A 21,617-nucleotide genomic window follows, 5' to 3' on the forward strand; every position below is an offset into this window, starting at 1 on the left:
GTTGGCCTTCCAACTTTGTTTTTCTGTGTCAGAGCTATTGAGGCTATCCCAGGTCCTTTGTTCAGAATGAAGTTCAGAATCAGCTTGCCAATCTCTATATACAACTGTGGGATATTGACAGAGATTGTGTTAAATATATTGATCAATTTGTGGAGAACTGACACCTTAATAATACTAAGTCTTCTGAGCTGTGAGCTCTTTCCGTTTACTAAAGTCTTCACTCCTTTCAGTAGTGCTTCGTAGTTTTAAGTGTACAACTCTTGCACATCTTTTGGCAGATTTATTCAGTAGCACTGAATATGAAATGAAATGAAATAGCATTGAAATGAAAGTATTCAATATTTTTTGATAGTACTGTAAATGGCATTTAAAACAATCTTATTTCTGGGGCGCCTGGGTAGCGCAGTGGTTAAGTGTCTGCTTTCGGCTCAGGGCGTGATCCCAGCGTTCTGGGATTGAGTCCCACATCAGGCTCCTCTACTAAGAGCCTGCTTCTTCCTCTTCCACTCCCCCTGCTTGTGTTCCCTCTCTCGCTGGCTGTCTCTGTCAAATAAATTAAAAATCTTTAAAAAAAAATCTTATTTCTGGGCGTCTGGGTGGCATAGTCAGTTCTAAGTGCCCAACTCTTGGTTTTCGCTCAGGTCGTGATCGTAGGGTCTTGAGATCAAGTCCACATCCAGGTCCATGCTTAGCACAGAGTCTGCTTAAGTTTCTCTGTCTCTCTGCCCCTCCCCCTTGTACTCTTTCTCGGAAATAAATAAATAAATCTTTTTAAAAAATATCCTATTTCCTATTGCTTGTTGTTATTATATAGAAATACAGTTGATTTTCATATATTCACCTAGTACTCTGCAACACTGCTAAATTCAGTTTTTAGTTTTAGTTTTTAAATAAATTCTAATTTTCTACATAGGTGATCATATCATTTAACTTCTTTTCCCTTTATGAAGTTTTGCTTCTTTTCCAATATGGAGACTTTAATTTACTTGTCTTATTGCACTGGCTAGAATCTCCAGTACAATGGAGAATAGAACTGGTAAGAGTAGACATCTTTATCTTGCTTCTGAACTTGGGGAGTTGTTGTAGGTTTTTTGCAGCTATCCTATTTTAGTCAACTTGGGTTGCTATGATAAAAATATCACAGAATGATGGGTATTAAGGAGGGCACATGTTGCATGGTGCACTGGGTGTTATATGCAAATAATGAATCATACAACATTACATCAAAAACTAAGGATATACTGTATGGTGACTAACATAATAAAAAATTATTATAAAAAAAATATGAACTCCCCCAAAATATCACAGACTGGGTGGCTTAAATAGCAAAGATTTATTTCCCACATTTCTGGAGGCTGGAAGTCCAAGATCAAGGCACTGGCCCATTTTGCTCCTAGTCAGAGTCTTCTTCCTGGTTTTCAGATGGACACCTTCTTGCTATATCCACACATGGTAGAGAGAGAGATATATTATTTCTCTTGTGTCTCTTCTTATAATGGCACTAACCCCATTCATGAGGGCTTCACCCTCATTACCTAATAACCTCCCAAAGACTCCACCTCCAAATACCATCACTTTGGGTAACAGGGCTTTAACATATAAATCTGGAGGGGAATCCAAGCATTCAGTCCATAGCATGTCTTTTTCTAATAAAGAGTTCCCTTCTATTCCTAATTTGGAATTTTTATCAGGAACAGATGATAAATTTTGTCAAATGCTTTCTCCGCATTTATTAAGGTGACCTCTTTTTTTCTTTCCAGTTAATTACTTATGGGCAAATTATATTGATTTTCAAAATTTAAATCAACTTTGCACTCTTGGGACAAATCCCACTTGGTCATAATATATTATTCTTCTTTCATATATTGCTGGACTTGATTTGCTAACATTTTGTTTAGAAATTTTTTTTTTAAAGATTTTATTTATTTATTCAACAGAGAGAGAGACAGCCAGCGAGAGAGGGAACACAAGCAGGGGGAGTGGGAGAGGAAGAAGCAGGCTCATAGCGGAGGATCCCGGAACGCCGGGATCACGCCCTGAGCCGAAGGCAGACGATTAACCGCTGTGCCACCCAGGCGCCCCTGTTTAGAAATGTTTAATCTACATTTATGGGGGATATTGGTCTATAGTTTCCTTTCCCTTACTTTTTTTTTTTTTTTTTAGATTTTATTTATTTGGGAGAGAGAGGGAGCACGAGATGGGGGAGAGTCAGAGGGAGAAGAAGACTCCCTGCTATGCAGGGAGCCTTATGCGGGGCTCGATCCCGGGACTCCAGGATCATGATCTGGGCTGAAGGCAGACGCCTAAATGACTGAGCCACCCAGGCACCTAGTTGCCTTTTCTTATAATGTCTTTATCTAGTTTTGGCATCGGGGTCATGTGGGCCTCATAGAATGAGTTGGGAAGTATAATTTCCTCTTCAATTTTCTTAAAATTTTTTGTAGAATTGATAGTTCTTATTTAAGTGTTTGGTACTCTTAATCAGTGAGGCCATCAGGGCCTGGTGCTTTCTTTGTGGGAAGATTTCTAGCAAAAAATTCAATTTATTTAATAGATGTAGGCCTGTTAAAGATATAGATCTATTTAGGTCATCTATTTCTTCTTGAGGGAGTTTGGGAAGTTTTTGTCCTATAAAGAATTTGTCCATTTCATCTAAGTTGTTGAATTTATTGGCATGATGTTGTTCATAAAATTGCATTATTGTCCTTTTAATATCTGTTGGGTCTGTAGTGATGTCACCACTCTCATTTTATTGGTAATTTATGTCTTCTCTCTTTTTTATGTATCAGCCTATCTAGCGTTTTATAAATTTTCTTTATCTTCTCAAAGAATCAGCTTTTGTTTTCACTGATTTTCTCTCTTGTTTCTCTGTTTTCAGAGTTCACTGATTTCCATTCTTGTCTTTATTGTTCCCTTTCTTCTTCTTACTTTGAGTGTAATTTGCTCTTCTTTTTCTAATTTCTTAAGGTGGAAGATGAGGTGTTTGGCTTGAAATTTCTCTTCTTTCCTAACATAGGCACTTGTGCTACAAGTTTTCCCTTTATGTACTGCTTTAGTGACATCCTACAAATTTTGACACATTGTGCTTTCATTTTCATTAAGTTCAAAATACTTTTAAATCTTCTTTTGGTTTTTCTCTTTGACCCATGGTGTATTAGTCAGGGTTCTCCCAAGAAACAGAACTGATAGGATGCATGTAAATATATATATATATATAAGAGGAGATTTACTACAGGAATTGATTCATGCAGTTATAGAGGTCAGGAAGTCCCGCAGTCTGCTGTTTGCAAGCTGGAAAACCAGGAAAGCCAATGGTATAATTTATTCTGAGGCTGAAGGCCTCAGAACTGGGGGTAGGGGGAGTCTGGAGGGGTTGGGCCTCACTGGTATAAGTCCTGGAATCCAAAGACCTGAGCTTCAGGAGCTCCGATGTCTGTCCAATTGTCTTTTTAGATAATCTGCCTCATATTGAAAAGTTTGAAAAGAAAAGAGCCCTTAAGCAATCACTACTAATTTGTTTTTTTCTCTTGAGTAACGTTATATGTTCAGATTTTGCCCTCTACCTCAGCAAATTGCCCTGCAATCATCTGTAAATTGTTTGGACTTTGTATAACTGTTAATGTGTACCAGTGCAGGCTGAGCTGGGGGCTGGGGTGGAGAAAAGTGTCAGGATACTGTATCCAGGCAATGTAGAGAGTGAGCGTGATCTATCAGTAACATATAAACCTCTTGAGGCTCTGGAATTTGGAACCAACCACTCAAGGAGATCCTGGATAATTTCAAAAGTGGAGTTTTTATGGGAAATTTTAAGAGAGTGCTTGTGTGTGTGTGTGTGTGTGTGTGTGTGTGTGTGTGCACGCGAGCATGTGCACACATGCATGCTTACATGCCCTTCCTTTATAACAGACACTGGGGAAAAGAGGCAAGAGACCTAAGTTACAGCTGACAACTATTTATGTCATTAGATTTTATGTGAGCTTGTTAGACACACAGTAAAAACCATCTCAACCACTTATTGTTGAACCTTAGACCAAGGGATAAATGAAGAACAGGGGGAAACAATAAAGAAAAGTTTCAAAGAGATACAATGAAGCTTTATGTTTGCTCTTGATGGGGAACAAAGATAACCTTCCCACATACCCCAAATTCTTGGGAAGTAAGTTTTTGGAATCCAGTTCCGAATTATACATAGATAGTCGCATCTACTTAAGGATTTCCTGCTTATATTTCCTCTCTGAAGCCAACTGGAGTGGCCACACTCTGAAAACCAGGATGGTCAAAGATAATTCACTACTATGACAAAGAAAAGTTTGTTAAATTTCATGCCCTTCAAAGAAAGCAATTCGGAAGTTGTTAACTAGGTACTATGCGTTCATTAAATACGGTGATGAAATCACAGTGACGAAAATCAGTGCTCAAGCCCTGAACTTCCTTAAAAATTGACTTAAAAGGGGCACCTGGGTGGCTCAGTCGGTTAAGTGTCTGACTCTTGTTCTCAGCTCAAGTCTTGATCTCAGGGTCATGAGTTCAAGCCCTGCACTGGGCTCCACTCTGGACGTGCAGCCTACTTAAAAAAAAAAAACTGACTTAAAAATGCCCGGCCATGTTGTTTCCATTTGTCACCAAACCAAGGATAGTTAACTTGTCCCTAGTGATGGAAAATATAAGGGCTAAAAGGAACAGCTGTACCAAGAACCCCAGGAAAAAAAAAGTCTCAACTACTGTTCTTTTTCTAACCTCAACCAGTACTTATTGAATGAATGTCCATACACTGTCATGTTAATTTAACGTCTACAAGCCCCAGAATATCAGTGGGTTCTGAAAAACCCACTGAAAAGAAAAGAGAACTAAATGCAATGATATCTACTTTACAGTTGCTGTCATGTCATTTAATGATAATAAGCCTAAATCACCTCATACAAGAGAAGACGTATGCCTAGCAGATCTATGGAAGGAAAGAATTAATCCGTAGGCTGGAGAGTTAGCTGCACAGGGATGTACATCATCCAGGGATCAGGACGTGGACTCTCCCACATGTTGCTCCTAATCTAGGTGGGTCCCATGGGTTGTGGATCCTGTTACTTTGGCCCACCCAGTTCATCTTCTGTCTTCCCCTGGGTAGTGTGCTTTGGGTTTCTTTGGGAACCCATCTCTCTCATGCAGCCCATGTGGTCTGGGTGGCGGTGATCCAACTCTAGCTCCTGCTGTGGGCATGAGACCCAGGTTTGCTGTCCCATCCCAGAATTCCATCCACTGCCACAGAGAGTGGTGTGAGGACAGGTATGTGACCTAAGCTGGGCCAACAGAAGGGTTGTCTGGGACCTCTGCAGGGGCTGTGAGGAAGGAGGAACTCTCTCTGAGGGGTAGATAAGCAGCAGGACTGAATCCTGAAGCAGCTGGTGATCATCTTTTCCACCACAATGGGAGAGCCTGCTCGAGAGTGAAATGAACCCAAGAAAATGAAGAACCAGAGGAAGAAAGAGACTGAGGCCCAAAATTATCATTTGAACCCCTGGACTCAGCCTTGAATCCCTATACATGTTGGTTACATATATTTAAAAATTCTTTTTGGGGGGGCGCCTGGGTGGCTCAGTTGGTTGAGTGTCTGACTCTTGGGTTTCTGCTCAGGTCATGATCTCAGGGTGGTGAGACTGAGCCCTGTGTCAAGTTCTTCACTCACTGGGGAGTCTGCTTGAGATTCTCAAGAGAATCTCCCCCCACTTGTGTGTGTGCTCTCTAAAATAAATAAATCTTTAAAAATTCCTTTTTTTGCTTAAACTAGTTTGAGTTGTATCTTTTATCTTTTGAAGCCAGAAAGTCCTGACCAATAAAAGGGATTTTTAAAAAAGATTTTATTTATTTATTTGGGAGAGAGAGAGCGAGCGAGTGAGCACACACTAGCAGGGGGAGGGGCAGAGGGAGAAGGAGAAGCAGACTCCCCACTGAGCAGGGAGCCCGATGGGGGGTTTGATCCCAGGACCCTGAGATCATGACCTGAGCCAAAGGCAGATGCTTAACTGACTGAGCCACCCAGGCGCCCCAATAAAAGGGATTCCTGAAGCTGTTGTGCTATTGAAAACATACATGTGTGAGGATTTTTTAAAAAGATTCTAGAATTCTCCGTGAGAGAAGCAAGGTTTGATGGCCACTGCCCTTCTGTTCTCAAATGGGTTTTACATAACATAATCTCAGCTATGTGTAGTTACTGAATATCCAGGAGCACTGGTTATGGAGCCCAACAGGCCTGAGTTCAAATCCCAATTCCACCAATTGCTAGCAAGTTACTTATCACTCTGATCTTCATTGTTCTTATCTGGATAAGAGAGGGGAACTGAAAACCAGTTTTTGTGAGGATTGTGACCTTCCTTATCATAGTTTGTAATTCTGTATTTATGTGATCATTTGATTCCTGTCTGCAAGAATCAAGTCTATGTTGCACTATATTTTATTTCCTAAACTAACGAGTGCCTGGACAACAGCAGGTGCTTTATAAATATTTGTTGAATCAATATATAAATATGTGAAATGAGAAGACCACACAGATATGTGCTTGGCACATCGCAGATGGGCAATAATACTGGTTTCCTTCTTTGAGGACTAGGGCTTACCAACTCCACTGCCCACATGGGCCAGGCAGGTACTGAACTTGAAGTACATTGGCCAGATGTGGAATTGTGTGTGCCCTGTCTGAACGGGGCAGACATTACTCAGCCAGCCAAGTGTCGTCACTTAGGAAGACAGACCTAAGTGACCAGGTTCAGATTTGCTTTCAAGAGAAGACTTTCAAGGGAAAGCAGAAATTAGAATTTTTAGGTAAAAATTTTAAACATGGGTACGATTAAAGACACACACACACACACACACACACACACACACACACACACACACAGAAAGGCCAACAAAATATACCCGAGGGCTGGATTAACTCTTGGGTGACCAGGTCATTACAATTGGGACCCATATACAGTCCATCCTTCCTATGAGAGCTCAGATCACAGCCACCAATAGCCACGAGACAGCGACTGTACTTACCTCCAAGCAACTCAGCACTCTGGTTGGGGACGCTGTGAGATGCCTCCTGGAGGACGTAGGTGGATGTGGAGAGGGGAGAAGGGCAGATGCTGCTGGCCGGGACGTAAGGAGGGCTGTAGGACGAGCTGTAATACTGGGAATACTGGCTCTGAGGGAAGCCGGGGTACGAAGGATAGTCCTGGAAAGGGAAATACACAGGGTGCCGAGTGAGGAAGCCTGCCTGGCTGTGGGCCTTCCATCGGCCCAGTCACAGGCTGACAATGGCGAGGGGCCTCATGGGGTGGGTCTCCTGTGTTTGTCTCCATCTTTCCTACTAGAACAAAAGCTCCATGTGGGCAGGGCCTTGCCCCAGATGCAGACCCCGGGACAAGGACGCAAGTGCAAGTATTTGGGAGGTGGAAGAGACACCAGTTGGGGGATGGGGAAGTGAGACAGCAGAGGAAAGAAGGAAAAGCAGCCAATCTGGGGGCTTCTAAGTGGGGACTGGAGGGAATTCCCCTGAGAAACACTGGGATGGTATAAAACACACTCTCAGCATGATCTGTCCTAGGGGCAAGGGAGCTGGGCTGTTCATCCACCAACTGCAGCCAGGCTTTGTTTGAGAGCTGCTCTCAGCGGTCTTCATTCCCTGGCACTTCCCTCCTGCCCTGTGCTCTGGCCTGAGGGAATACCCTCGAGCCCAGGGATGCAGAGGCTGCAATCTGGAGGTCAGCAGGTGCACCCTGAGGGATGTGGGTGTGGCTGTGTCACTGTCCGTTTTGATCACTGTTATATATCTAGCACCTGGAACAGTGTCAGGCACAGAGGGGAACTCAATAAATACTAGAGAAATCAATGAACCAATAAATGTGCGATAAGGACCACATACACACATACCCAGGAAACTAGGTGACATTTTAAGTTCACGAGGGGTACAAATACAGCAGTGCCTATACAGCGTTAAGGATGCAGGATCTTCTAGGAGGAAGTCTTGGAGATTAAATCAAAGAATGCCAATCCCCTTTTGCTTAAAAAATCCAGATATTCCAGCTCTCACACAATAGTCATTGTTTCAAATATTCTGCCCCACCATCTTCATAAACGAATGCTTCTCAACCCTGTGAAAACTCACAGGAAGTTCGGCTTTCTGGACCCCACCCCAGGCCTACAGAATCGGAATTTCTGGGGGTGGCATTTAGGGAATCTGTTTTTGACAAGCTCCTCTTGGTGAAACGGGCAGACACCCAGAGTGAAGAACCACACCTTAAAAAGGACTGTTGTACCTATGAGTATTTTATCCATGTACATGGTATACCGGAAATAATACAGAAATATAGCAACCATCTCCCAATCTGCCAAGGTTTAAATCATTTAGATTCTTGAGCTGACTGGAGAAGAAATAGTGCATTCCTCATATTCAAATGTTAAATATTCCATAAAGCCTGCCTACTCTGTGGTAGTTTTGTTTTAATGCTAGCCTGAAAGCACGTTAACCTTTTGTTTTGAAATAATTTTAGACTTAATAGAAGAGATGCACAAATAGGACAGATTTCCCACTCTCATTCTTAATTTACTAAGTGAAAAAAGACAAACTATTGGCCAGTGTTTGTCTTTACAGGGTTGACCTGGTGTGATTTAACAAGCATTTATAAAGCCCCCACTGTGTGCTGGGCACTTGGCACTGGCATGCAGAAGTGAAGAGGATGGATTCTCATGCTTGAGAAGGTCAAGCGAGCACATGCATTTGCATTCATATGTGCTAGATTCAGCAGTCATTGGGCATCTCGGGCTCAGCTCAAGATGTAATACATAATATTGCCTACGTCACCTTGGAAATCCACTTGTGATTCCAATTGCTCTGTCTCTACACTGTATCTTTCCAACGGCCTTTTTTTTGCACAATCTGACTCCTGTGGTCTCTAAACCTGGGGAATGAGAGACTGCATTTCTGGTGGGGGTCGTGGGTGGGAGTGGACTCTTGGGGTGCCCTGATTTAAGGAGACTATTTAAGGAAAACGAATACGCGTGGTGAGGAGTGACGTCTACCTGGTGCACACTTCCGAATCCGGCTGCGTTGGTCAGGCCATTTGCTCCTTGGTAGATCCCCGCCGTGCCTGCAGGAAGGAGGAATGGGTACAGATGAGACTTCTTACAGTCAAGAGGGACGTGGAGGAGAAAGATGTGGCAGACAGGTGGGCTCCTTGAGGGCTGACAGCCTGGGAAGGAACCTGTGACCTTGGCAAGTTACCAAATCTCTCTGACCCTCAGTTCTGTCAATTAATGAAGAAAGATAAGTAACTCCACCATCAAAGGATCGTGGTGAGCAGTAAATGAGGTGGCGCATGCCATACAGATTCTGGTTCTCAATAATTATGTTTAAAAATATTTATTTAAGAAATTGTGGTAAGCGTACATGACATAAAGCTTACAGCTTTCACTATTTCTAAGCACACAGCTGAGCAGTATTTGGTACCTTCGCATTGCTGTGCGACCTTCACCACCATCCATGCCCAGAACTCATTGCATCTCGCAGAACTAAGACTGTGTCCCCATTAATTAATAACTCCCCATTCCTGCCCTCCCTCAGGCCCTGGCCCCCACCAGTCGACCTTCTGTATGAATGGGACTAGTCGAGGGATGGCATTTACGTGGAATCATGTAGCATTTGTGCTTTTGTGACTGGCCTATTTCATTTAGCATCACGTCTTCAAGGTTCGTCCACGTTGTGGCAGATGCCGGAATAACATTCCACTGTACCATATACCACTTTGCCATTCATCCGTCGGTGGACACCTGGATTGCTTCCATTTTTTGGCTATCGTGAAAACTGCTGCTATGAACACGGGGGTGCAAATGCCTCTGAAACCCTGCTTTCAATTCTTTTGGGTAGATATCCAGAAGCACAATTATTGGACATGATAATTTGATTTTTAATTTTTTGAGGAAACACCTACTGTTGTCTATAGACATTTTACGCTCCCACCAACAGTGCACAGGGTTTCAAATTCTCCACGTCCATGTCAACATTTTCTTCTTTCCTTCCTCCCTCTCTCCCTCCTTCCCTTCCTTTCTTTCCTTGACAGTAGCCATTCTAAGGGGTGCAAGGTAGTAAAATGAATAAACTGAATGGTGGTAAACTGAATAAATGCACAAAAGGACTTTTGCCCTCTGAGCATCAGTTGCCCCATCTATAAAATGGGAATAAAAATGATACTTCTACTATTACTACTAGAAAACGCGATTTATTGAATGAATGAGTGGTGAATGGGGTGTCATTGCAGACAGGGTGGTCAGGCAAGGCCTCTCTGAGGTGACACTGTAGCTGAGATGTGCCAGTGATGGACACAGCCTGGGGGAGGAGTGTTCATGAACACTGAGCGCACAGATCCCAATGCAGGGATTTGCTTGGCAGGTTAGAGAAAGGGAGGAAAGGCCAATGGGGCAGGAGCCCAGAGAGGGAAGAGGGTGGCTACAGGAATAGCAATGGTGAACTTGTGTGTATCAGCTGCCATTCTGAGCTCTTCCTGGACAAACTGAGGCCCAGAAAAGTTAAGTGATGTGCCCAAGGCATCACAGAGAATGGGTGACAGCTGCTGGGGCTGGAACCAGGCAGTCTGACTTGAGTTTTCAACGCCTCTCTATGCTGCTGTTGCTGCTGCTTTACAAACTATTCTTTGGGGGGATATAACTTATGTACTAGAAAATTCCTCCATTGGGGTCAACTGGATGATTTTTAAAGTAAATCAGTATAATTGTGCACCCATTACCACAATGCAGTTTTAGAACATTTCCATCACCCCAAAGTTCCCTTGTGCCCCTCTGCTGTCAACCCTTGCCCTCCTCCCCAGCATCAGGCAGCTGACCTACTGCTGAGTCTAGAGTTTTGCCTTTTCTAGAAATGTCACAGAAATGGGACTGGACGATATGTACTTGCATCTGGCCTCCTTCCCTCCACCTAAGGCTGCAGAGGCTCGTCCGTGCTGTGATGTGGGTCAGCAGTTCATTCCTTTTCACTGTGGACTAGTACTGAGCGTGCGGATGTACCACATCCAATTTGGGGCTATTCCAGATACAGAGGCTCTGAACATTTGCATACGAGTTCTTGTGTGGATATATGTCTTCATTCCCCTTGGGCAGGTCCCAAGGAGTAGGACTGTGGAATCACTTGGCAAGAGTATGTTTTACTTTTTAAAGACATGGCCAAAGTGTCTTCCGAATGGCCATCCCATTTCACAAACCTACTAGCAGGGTATGAGACTTCCAGTTTCTTCAGCACTTGATATTTTCCGTCTTTTTGATCATAGCCATTCCAGTAGGTAGGCAGTGGTATTTCCTTGTGGTTTTAGGTTTTTTTTTTTTTTGAAAGATTTTATTTATTCGTTTGTCAGAGAGAGAGAGAGAAACAGAGAGCAAACACAAGCAGGGGGAGGGACAGAAGAAGCAGGCTCCCTGCTGAGCAGGGAGTCCGATGATGTGGGACTTGATCCCAGGACCCCAGGATCATGGTTTTAGGTAGCGTTTGTCCAATGATTAACCACGCTGGGCATCTTTTCATGTGCTTATTGGACATTCATGTCTGATCTTTTTAGATGAAGATCTATTCAAATCTTTTGCCCATTAAGAAAAAAGTTAGATATGTCCTCTTAAAATTTTTGTAAGAGTTCCTTATATACCCTGGACACAAGTCCTTTATCAGATACACGATGTGCAAATATTACCTCCAAGTCTGTAGCTTGTCCTTTCATTTTCTTTATGGTGTCTTTTGAATAGCAGAAGCTTTTTTTTTTTTTTCTTAATCAATATCCTCCTTATGGATCTTGCTTTCACTGTTTAACCCAAGGTCAGATTTTTCACTATGTTTTCTTCCAGAAATTTTATAGTTTTAGCTCTATGATCTAATATAAGTTAATTTTGTGTGTATGGTGTGAGGTAAGGGTCTAAATGAATCTTTTGTATATGGCTATCTAGTTGTTCCAGTACCACTATAAAAAGTTTATCTTTTCCCTCACTGAATTACTTAGCATCTTTGCCAAAAATAAATTGACAAATGAAGGAAAACTAAGAAAGTCTGTCACAACAGACATACTCTGAAAAGATGGGTACAGGAAGTTCTTGAAACAGGAAATTTTAAAAAGGACAGTTGGAACATGAGGAGGGAGAAAGAAGAGAGAAAAAAAGTAAAAATATGGGTAAATAAAGTCTCCTTTCTGTATGGTTATGCCAACCAACTCAATATGCAGTTAGGTTTATAAAAGTTTGCTATCAAATTTTAGGAGTTTTCAAATGTGTTTTATAATTATATAAAGTATTGCAATGTCTCCAAAGTCAAATCTACAAAATAAACTATACCCATATCCAGGGGTGAGAAGGAATATGCACTGGGCACTGGGACGGGTTCTGTAATGCCTGCTGGGGAGAGGTGGGGCCAGGGAAGGCTTCCCAGGAGAAGTAACACCTAAACTAATCTCTGAAGATGAGTTGGAGCCAGCCAGGTGAAGAGAGGAAGGACCAGGAATATGGCCACCCCTGGGCATCCTCCTGATCTCCATTACATGGAGACTTGTCCAAGGACCAGAAACCACAGAATTTGTCCACAAGAGTGTGGCACGCTGAGATCCCATTCTGTCCTCAATGGCCTGTTCAGAAAGGTCGACAGAAGGTCCAGGCCAGCCTATTCCATTCTAAATCATTTTTGGGGTCATGGTTACCATGGTGACCCCACCTGTTAAAGCTTAGAAACACACCTGCCCTAGGAAGAGTCCGGGCTGCAGTATTTTCTGTTCTGATTTCTTTTTTCTTTTGTGTCAACCTTCTGAATGACAACTTAGGGCAGGTCTGAAAACAAATAGGCCAGTCTGGTCCCTTGGTATTCTTTCTCCCAAACAAGCCTTTTGTTTGTTTTCATTTTGTGACCCAGGGACATCTGAAGAACGGACAGCTGAGCAAACTGCAGTGTGCGGAGGGCAGTCCCACAGCCCCCGCAGGGAGACATCCATTCCATGCCTGAGAGGACCCAGGAGGATGTGGGCACGTGGCCGCAGAAGTCTTGTGCCCCAATATGTGGTCTCTGGAGGGTTTTCCAAATGGACCACCTTGAGCTGGAATGATAAACACCAACTTCTTGCCTCCATCTGGCTGGTGGAGTGCCCACAAGAGGGCTGGGGAAGGCAAGGGTAAGATGAGGAAAACGTCCTCTCTTAAGCTGATGGTAGTAAGTCCCCTTCTAGGGGTCCCCCAATATCCATTTACCCCTTCTGTCTTATGTCAATAGAATCTCTGCTTTTAAGCTGGACACATGCCTGATTAGAATAAACACTACTTTTCCCAGCTTTCCTTGTGGAGGGTGTGGCTGTGTGATGAATTCTAGTCAAGGGGAGGGTAATAAATCAATGTGTGCAATTTCCTGAGTATGCCCTTACAGGGCGGGGGTGCGGCCTCCCTTTCCCTGCGAAATAGGGTCATCTTGGATCACATGGCTGAGCATCAAGATATGAGGAGCTTGGACCCCTGCTACATTTGCAGGCCAGAACCACCATATCAGCAAAACAATTTTCCAGTGGATATTCATCCATTTATTCAAAATACGTTTCCTGGTGAAATGGATCACTGTGTCAGGCACGGTTGTGGATATGGTGGTAAGGGGTTGATGCTTATATGCATGGAGGAGACAGAACACAATCAAGTGGATAGATACATGGACAGTTAAGATGATTCCAGACCCAAATACTGTGATGGGTCAGCACAGCACTGCTGAGCTGTGGACTGTGGGCTGGAACCTGCTTGCAAACTGTTATCGATGAGATGAGTACAGAAATCGGGAGATGGTGCGTAGGCATGTCTCTTGTCTGCTGAATCTGTATTTCACACTAAATGAAGGAAAAACCACTGATCCTTCGCTACAGTGAACATGTGAAGTCCTGGGTGATCCGGCACCTGGATGTGGGCCTCAGTGCCAAGTAAAGATGCCCCCTGTATTGCATGCTGTTACGTACAGTGACTTGTTCAATGCAGCTGTCCACCCTCCAAGGTAGAGAGTGCTGTGGAGTTTACAGAAACTCGGTGCTGGAAAGTTCCCTGGCTTGCCCAACAGCGTCTGAGCTGGTGGACATTTACTCTTACACGTCTCCTAGGTCAGCCATAAAAAACCAAAAAAACCCTCACAAAATGGAATATAACAAGTGTCAGCGAGGATGTGGAGGAACTGGAAAGCTTGCTCACTGTGGGTAGGGGAGTAGGATGTGCAGCTGCGGTGGAAGGGGGTTTGCTGATGCCTCACGAAGGGACACACAGAATTACCATATGACCCAGCAATCCCCTTCCCGGGTACACACCCCAAAGAGTTGAAAACAGATGTTCAGACAAAAACCTGTACACAAACGTTCCTGGCAGCACTATTCACAACAGCCAAAAGGCAGACCGTGCCCAACGTCCATCGGCTGATGAATGGAATGTGGTAAATGCATACGATGGGACATTACTCAGCTACAAAAAGGAATGGAGTCCTGACGCATGGTACAGTGGGGATGGACATCGGAGACGTCGTAAGTGGAAAAAGCTAGACGTCGAAGACCACATACTGTCTGATTTGCATGTATCTGAGATGTCCAGAACAGACCAATCCACAGAGACTGAAGTAGACTAGTGGCTGCTGGGAGCTGGGCACAGGGGCGAATTGGGAATGACAGCTCCATGGGTGATGGGGTTTCCTTTTGGGGTGATAAGAATATCTTGGAATTGGATAGAAGTGGTGGTTGGACAACACCGTAAAGGCACTAAATGCCCCCGAACTGCGCTCTAAATGGTCACTGTTATGTGAATTTGATCTTCATTCAACATAAAACAAAGCTGCTGCTTCCACTGCCTCCCAGCCCCGTCCCACAGCCAGTCTCCCAGGCGACTGCAAAGGAGGGGTATGGGGAGGCCCAGAGAGGTCAGGACCCCTCCCTCTGCCACACTCCTGGACACTCCTTGCGCCCCGAGAGAAGAGGTGATATCTGCATCTCTGGGATTCCTTGTGCCCAAGCTCAGGGAACCATGCCTGTCTCTACCTCTTCGGCACCAACCTCACCATCCCTTCCCAGCTATTTCTTTCCCTTTGTTGGAAGTATCATGACTTCATCTAACCAGGCTGCGAGACTCCCGGCAGAAGGCTCTTCGGAAACCGGGGGCGGGGGGCAGGAAGACAAGCTGGGTGCGGCTCCCCCAGGCAACGGTGGGCTGCTTCCTGAGATCACAAAGCAGCTCTCACACGCTGAGGCCCTGTACAGTAAGGGTGGCATTTTCAACCACTGTCACTGCGCAAAGACCCATCCTCCTTTATTACTGCTGTCAGGAGGGCCAGGGCCCCTGGGGGACGCATCCCACGTAAACTGGGAAGTGAACATGTTTCCTGCACTGGTACTGGCCCACGATGCTGGGCCCTCCCTGCTGAGCCCTCCTGTCGGCCCCACCACGGAGCTAACTGTGCAAAGGCGGCGGCACCCGCCCCAGTTCTGGAGAAGTCCCTGCGAACATGGTGCCAGCTGTGTCAGCAGGGTTCTTTCACGGCAGATGAGACAACTGGGAATCATATCGATACGGAGATGTTTAATGGAGAGATACTAGGGAACGTGCTGAGAAGTGTGCACTTTCTGGACATTTCTCCCCAACTTCCCCGCAGAGAAAACGCTCTCACGGTGCTTCGAGGTGGATGATCGGTTTCACCCCTCCTTCCTCCACCTGTTATTTCTCACCACACAATCACAAGTGAGAGGTGGCAAGCCATTCTGGGATGAGGGGAGGAAGGCTAGCATGTCAGGGCAACTGGGGCTTCTCCTCTCAGGCCCATCAGGGTCCTGGGTCCTGAGCCGGGATGCACAGGTGGGCAGAAGAATTAGCAGAAATGAGTTATCCCAGCTCTTGTGTTCCAAAGTTTAAGCCCTGGAGTCTGGGAGGATTTGAGGTGCAGGCTAACGCTTCTCAAACTTGCAGGGAAGGACCAGTGTTTAACAAAGATATGGTTGCATAACCAGCATGCAACTCAGGCTGCATGTAATTCACCGCGTGATACCACAACTCCCCAGTGGCCCTGCATCCTATGCTGAGATTAGCTTGGGACTGGGTGCTTGGTGGCTGGGACAGAATTTAGTCTTTAACCGCTGGGAAAGTTTCTCTCTCTTACTTTCAGTTCTGAACTTACGTTATCACCGGCTGGTGAGTTTGTGGATTGGCCCCAGTTGGTGGGCCAACTAAGAATTAGATTGATATAGGCAAAATGCCCAAGAAATACAAAGGAAGAAAGATTCTTGGGAATATGGGCAATTCTTCTGGCTAGAGAAAGTGGGCAGGGCAAGAGGGAGGGCAAGGGGATGGGCAGAAAAAGAGAAAGAGAAGGAGCAGGGAGTCCTTGAGCAGAGGGATTCTTTGTACCCACACACAGGTGCTGAAAAAGTAGCAAGCCTCCCCTCCATGGGATGGGGCTGTGTGTGCAGAGCCTGAGACAGGAAGCCCTCAGAAACTTCCAGGCCCAACAGGAGAGGGAGGTGAGGGAAGGAGCTGATGCAGCCACGATGGTAAATAGCTGACACACAGTGTCAGTGTTGGGAAACAATGGGGGTGGGGTGGGGATTGTGGCAAACTGGAATGCACAGTTTTTTAAAAAGATTTTATTTTTATTTTTTAAAAAGATTTTATTTACTTATTTGAAAGCAAGAGTGAAAGAGTGAGAGAGTGAGCACAAACATGGGGAGGGGCAGAGGGACAAGCAAGACTCCCAGCTGAGCTCAGAGCCAGAGGCAGGACTTGACATGGGGCTTGATTCCAGGACCCCAAGACCACGCCCCAAGCTAAAGTCAGATGCTCAACAGCCGGGCCACCCAGGTGCCCCTTAAAGATTTTATTTTTAAGTAATTTCTACACCTGATGCGGGGTTCCAACTTAAAACCCCAAGATCAAGAGTCGCATGCTCTATCGACTGAGCCAGCGGGGTGCCCCTGGGATGCACAGTTTTACCTAAGGGGGCAGCAGTTTGTGGCAGATGCTGTTTGGCCCCCACAAGAATTCTCAGATCCTTTCTCCTTGCTAGCTTCTTTCCTTGCTTTCCCAGTTTCCCTTGCAATTCTGGGATGGCTATGTAATCTAGTTCCAGCCAAGGGGCTTCTGGGAAAGACTTCTTTTGCTCCCCTGCCAGCTCCTCCCCGGATTATGTAAAGATGTAATGCCTGGAGTTACAGCAGCCATCTTGGGACATGAGGCTTTGAACATAAAAGCAAAAGGCCCACAAGCTGAGGTTGAAGTAGTGGAAGGATAAAAAGAACCTGGTCCTTGAAGAGATAAATGAGCTGCCAAACCAATCTTAGGGTCAGACTTCTTGCTAAATGCACAATAAATGTCATTACAGCTAAACCAACATTCGTTGGGCTTTTTGTTACTAGCGGCCCAAAGCATTCCTGACTGATACAACGGCTCAACTCCCAACTGACCTCTGTCACCTAGGAGTATGATCTAATGTAGCCAGGGCTTCTGATTTTTCCAAAGAAGTGAAAAATCTGGGCTTATATATGAATTTCCCAATGTTTATATGTAGGCAACAAATATAAATTAGTTGGAACAAAAAAAAAAAAACCACAACAAAACAAACAAAAACATATTTCAGGGAATGCGGCCTGTGGGTTTCCGGTGTGTGACCTCTGGTCTAGGAAGACAGAAGAACAAAACATTCCTGTGCCCACAGTGTGGCAAAGACAGGGCAATGAAGAGCCCCAGACCGGAAGGAGCCTCATGGTCGGAGACGGTGGACAAGCGAGCAGCAGCCTGGGTCTCAGTGAGGGAGGACGATGAGCCCCTGACACTATAACACACTGGCGTGGGGTAGGATGCCAGAACCATGGCCAAAATTCCAGAGAATTTGGGGAAAGCCTTGAAAGACTGTGATGAACTTCCCACCGGCCTAGGGGAACAGTAGCTCAAAGCAGAAATCTTGTTGAAAGGCTGAAAATAAAGTCAGATCCACTTTTTACCCCCTCGAGCTTACAGATTGAGGTTTATACCTTCTGTAGAAGACACAGAAGGATTCTTTATGTCCCTGGAACTGTGTCTCTGCTAATGTCAGGGAGCCGGCGTGGACAGTTGTGGACATCAGCCCATCCTCTTTTGTCATCCTGCAAAAGGCTGGGTGCTAACTGTGGAGCGAATTCAAGTTCACGGCACATTTTCCTCACTAGTGCACCCAAGACCTTTCTGCTTAAAAAATGTGTTTCCTTTCATTTCTTGTCGCTTTACAGGCAGTAATTCTAGCATGTCCGGGGCGTATCCTATTGTCTCTACACGCTCCTGCAAAAGGGCACCGGCACTTTGTGGGCAGGTACATAATTTTGGGGAATTCTGTGTGTTACATTTCCTATGACTTTGCGTTTTTTTCACTCATCAGGGAGTTCTTAAGACCCGTGTATGTTGCTGTGGGTACGTCTTGTTTGTTCCGTTTCATTACTGGCCGTATGGTTTCTCCATCTTTTTGCCCAGCTTTAAGTCCTTGGGCTCCGTCCACATTGTGGGAGGCACCTCTCACCTGTTGCCCTACCAACTACTCAGCCCTCCGTTGCGTGCGTTCTTGAGATCTGCCCCTCCTCAGGGACAGCGCCCAGGAAACCTCCAGCTCCGCCCACCACAGCATGGCTGCCACAAACACCCCTGGACCGTCCCCATCTGGGCCTGTGTGTGAGTCTCCTTGGGATTTATCCCCAGGAGTGGGACAGCTGGGTCCCCAAGTCCTAAGACCTAGTCTCCCTAAGGGCCGGGTGAGAGCTCCTGGCCGCAGGTGCATGTCCCCCCCGGCAGTGCTGATGGTTCCCCGTCCCTGCATCTCCACCAACAGCTGGCTAACCCCACTTGCTAAGTGTGGCTATCCTAACAGGACTAACATGCTATCCGCCTTGTTGTCTTTATTTCACGTTTCTCTGATTACCGTGACTCTACACATCCTTCTTGGGCTTGTTGCCTTCTGGGTTCCCTCTGCTTTCCAAGGAGATGGCGACAGTCACCATGAAAACCTCTCCTCCTTTTTTTGGGCTAAGCTTGGCTTTAACTGAACCCAAGACTCCGGAAACCGCTTAGTTACTGGCATTAGCGCTTGGACGAATAATAAAAAAAAAATAATAATGGCCTCCATTTACTGAGCACTTCCTTCCCCAGGGCCAGTCATTGTACAAGCAGTATCCTGCTTCATCTAGACCACAACCCTAGGAAGTCGGTCCTAGTAGGAAGTAGCAGAGCAGGGTTCAAGCCCGGGTCGGCCTGACCCCAAAGTCCCAGCGCCCAGCCAGCGTGCAGCCCTGCCTTCCCCGCAGCTGTGGGAAACAGCACAGGTCACTGCCTGCCTCGGTTCTCCAGCCAACCCGATGTCTCCGTCACCACAGCCTTGACATGTCACCCCCCGCAGCGCAAAGAAAGCAGTGGAAAGCAGCCCCTCATCGACGTTACGTGCTCTGGAATCCACATTATGATTTCTTTCCCCACAGCCAAGAGACCTACTGTCCCGGGTCCACAGTGAACAAGTACTCGTTCATCATAATGAAGTCTTACTGATGCCAGGATTTAAAATAAAATTGCCAAAAACACACGAGAAGAGCAAGTGAAAAGACCTGGGTGTGTAACCGGGGGGCTGATATAAAAAGTAATCTGCACATAACGCGTAGAACGGAAAAGCCACGAGTAGGTAGAGAGAAGTGAGCCCCACCCAGTCAAGTACCCCATCCATGGCCCAGGGTCCAGAAAGGGACAAATCACAGATCTCCCCAAGTTGATGCCTCTGCTTCTCTTCTTTGCCCAGAATACCATGTGGTGAAGGCAAAGCCCTGGCTTGACCTGGCAAGCTCTGGCCCTGCCCTTGACCTACAGTATTCATTCAGACATTCACTCATTTGTTCAATAAGTATTTGCTGACTGCCTACTATGTGCTATGATTCCTATTTTGAGAAAGAGCTAGGTCCAGTCTTCTTGGATCGTAGGGCCTGGAAGGGGTGGAAGACCACAGAGAATCCATGCATAATTATTTGCCCTGGTGACCATGGGCAGTGGTTGAAAGTGCTAAGCCTCAGTTTCCCCATCTGCAAAATGGAACTAAACAGTTTATTTATTTGGTTTATCATGAGGATTCTGTAAGACATAGCAAATAAAAGGCAGAGCCACACAGAGTAAATTTTCTGTAAATGGTAGCTGGGATTATTATTCTTTGTGTGTTAATAATCACCATCAAGATGTCAACAAATAGCTACTATTCCACTGATACACCATTTTTAAAAAATATTTGTGGGAATAAAAACATCTGAGGAAGGTTAAAAAAGAAACCCATCAACAATTTGGATAGGGCCAAACAGAAGACTCCAGATGAAAACGAAAGATTCAGGGAGATCCAGATTGAGTTTTGACTCTAAGACCAACAAGGACGCACGGTCCATACAGCAGGGAGGGAGGCATCCATATCTGCTTTGCTGGCACTGAGTCATCTAGTCTATTCTGCCACCTTACAAAAATCCAAATATGCGCCCGGAGCCTGTCCTCCTGCATCTTGGCTGCATGTGGAGTGCAGCCCACATCTGTGTTTAATCAAATCAGTTGCTAAATGTCACAATGGCCTCATTCACAGGTAGCGTAAAGCATATTTAACTGGCAATAAAACAATCCGCATTCCTGAGAATGCCATTTCAGAGAGGCTGCCCTGTCACTGCATCTCTGCCCCACGAGCAGGAATGATGTTGGGGCCGAGATGGGGAGAAGGGCCAAGAAGGGCAACAATGCTGTCACGGAGAAGTGACCACGTGTGCATCCACATGTGCTGGGCTGGAAAGAGAGCCAACATGAGGTGCCAGCTGGGAAAAGGCAAGTGGCAAGTGTGAGCACACTCCAGACTAAACGTTGCTATTTGTTCGTGGCAGTTATGCAGAAGATTAATAGAGTTGGAGGGCTTCTTAGAGGAGGTGGCAATCGAGCAGAAGCTAGATGGACGAGAAGGAGCCAGCCACAGTGAAGATCCGGGGAAAGAGCATTTCAGATTGGGGGCAACAGCCAAGTGCAAAGGCCCCGAGGTATGAGAAATGCAAAGAAGGCCAGTGTGCGTGAAATGGAGAGTTGGGGGTGCGGTACATGTCATGAGGTCAGAGAGGTCTCCAGGGGCTGAATCACACGGGGCTTGGTTGCGGGGAGGTCACAGCAAGGCACTGGCATTTCTGACTGCTGTGTGAAGCCTCACATGGAGAGTTTTTAGCAGAGGAGTGACATGGTCTGATACAATACAGGGAAGATCGACTGTCTGACTTCGCTCATGTGGCTGAAACAGATCATAGGGTCATAGTGGATCCCAAGATCACATGCACTATTCTTACTGCCAAGGATCTCCTCTGGAGGGTAACCCATAAAGATCAGGGCTTCTGAGACAAGTTACACATGACGGAGAGAAATTTTCACTGACCTAGTGTCCAGAGGAGGCACTGAGGTTAGACATACCTTATACCCCCCTGGAAATTCGGCAGGGATGGAGTATGTGATGCAGCCCGGATCAATCGGCACATCACATTCCCTTGATGACGAAGACTGCTTTAGGAGTGTGCATCTCAACTAAGCAGACCCGAATG

The 21,617-nt window shown here is 45.6% G+C and overlaps 1 protein-coding gene across 2 annotated transcripts in view; it reads right to left on the reverse strand.

The window, feature by feature from the left end:
- EYA2 (EYA transcriptional coactivator and phosphatase 2) overlaps positions 1-21,617 on the reverse strand; it is a 267,436-nt gene that overhangs the window by 96,281 nt on the left and 149,538 nt on the right. For both annotated transcript variants that reach the window (XM_045804754.2, XM_045804755.2), the window contains 2 exons: positions 9,058-9,125; positions 7,033-7,210 (listed from right to left, as the gene is read on the reverse strand). In XM_045804754.2, coding sequence (XP_045660710.1) covers positions 7,033-7,210; positions 9,058-9,125 — 246 coding nt within the window. The remainder of the gene's footprint in view (positions 1-7,032; positions 7,211-9,057; positions 9,126-21,617) is intronic.

The sequence above is a fragment of the Ursus americanus genome, chromosome 22 (assembly GCF_024610735.1).
Source record: "Ursus americanus isolate L20-20 chromosome 22, mUrsAme1.1.p, whole genome shotgun sequence".
NCBI classification, from domain to species: domain Eukaryota; kingdom Metazoa; phylum Chordata; class Mammalia; order Carnivora; family Ursidae; genus Ursus; species Ursus americanus.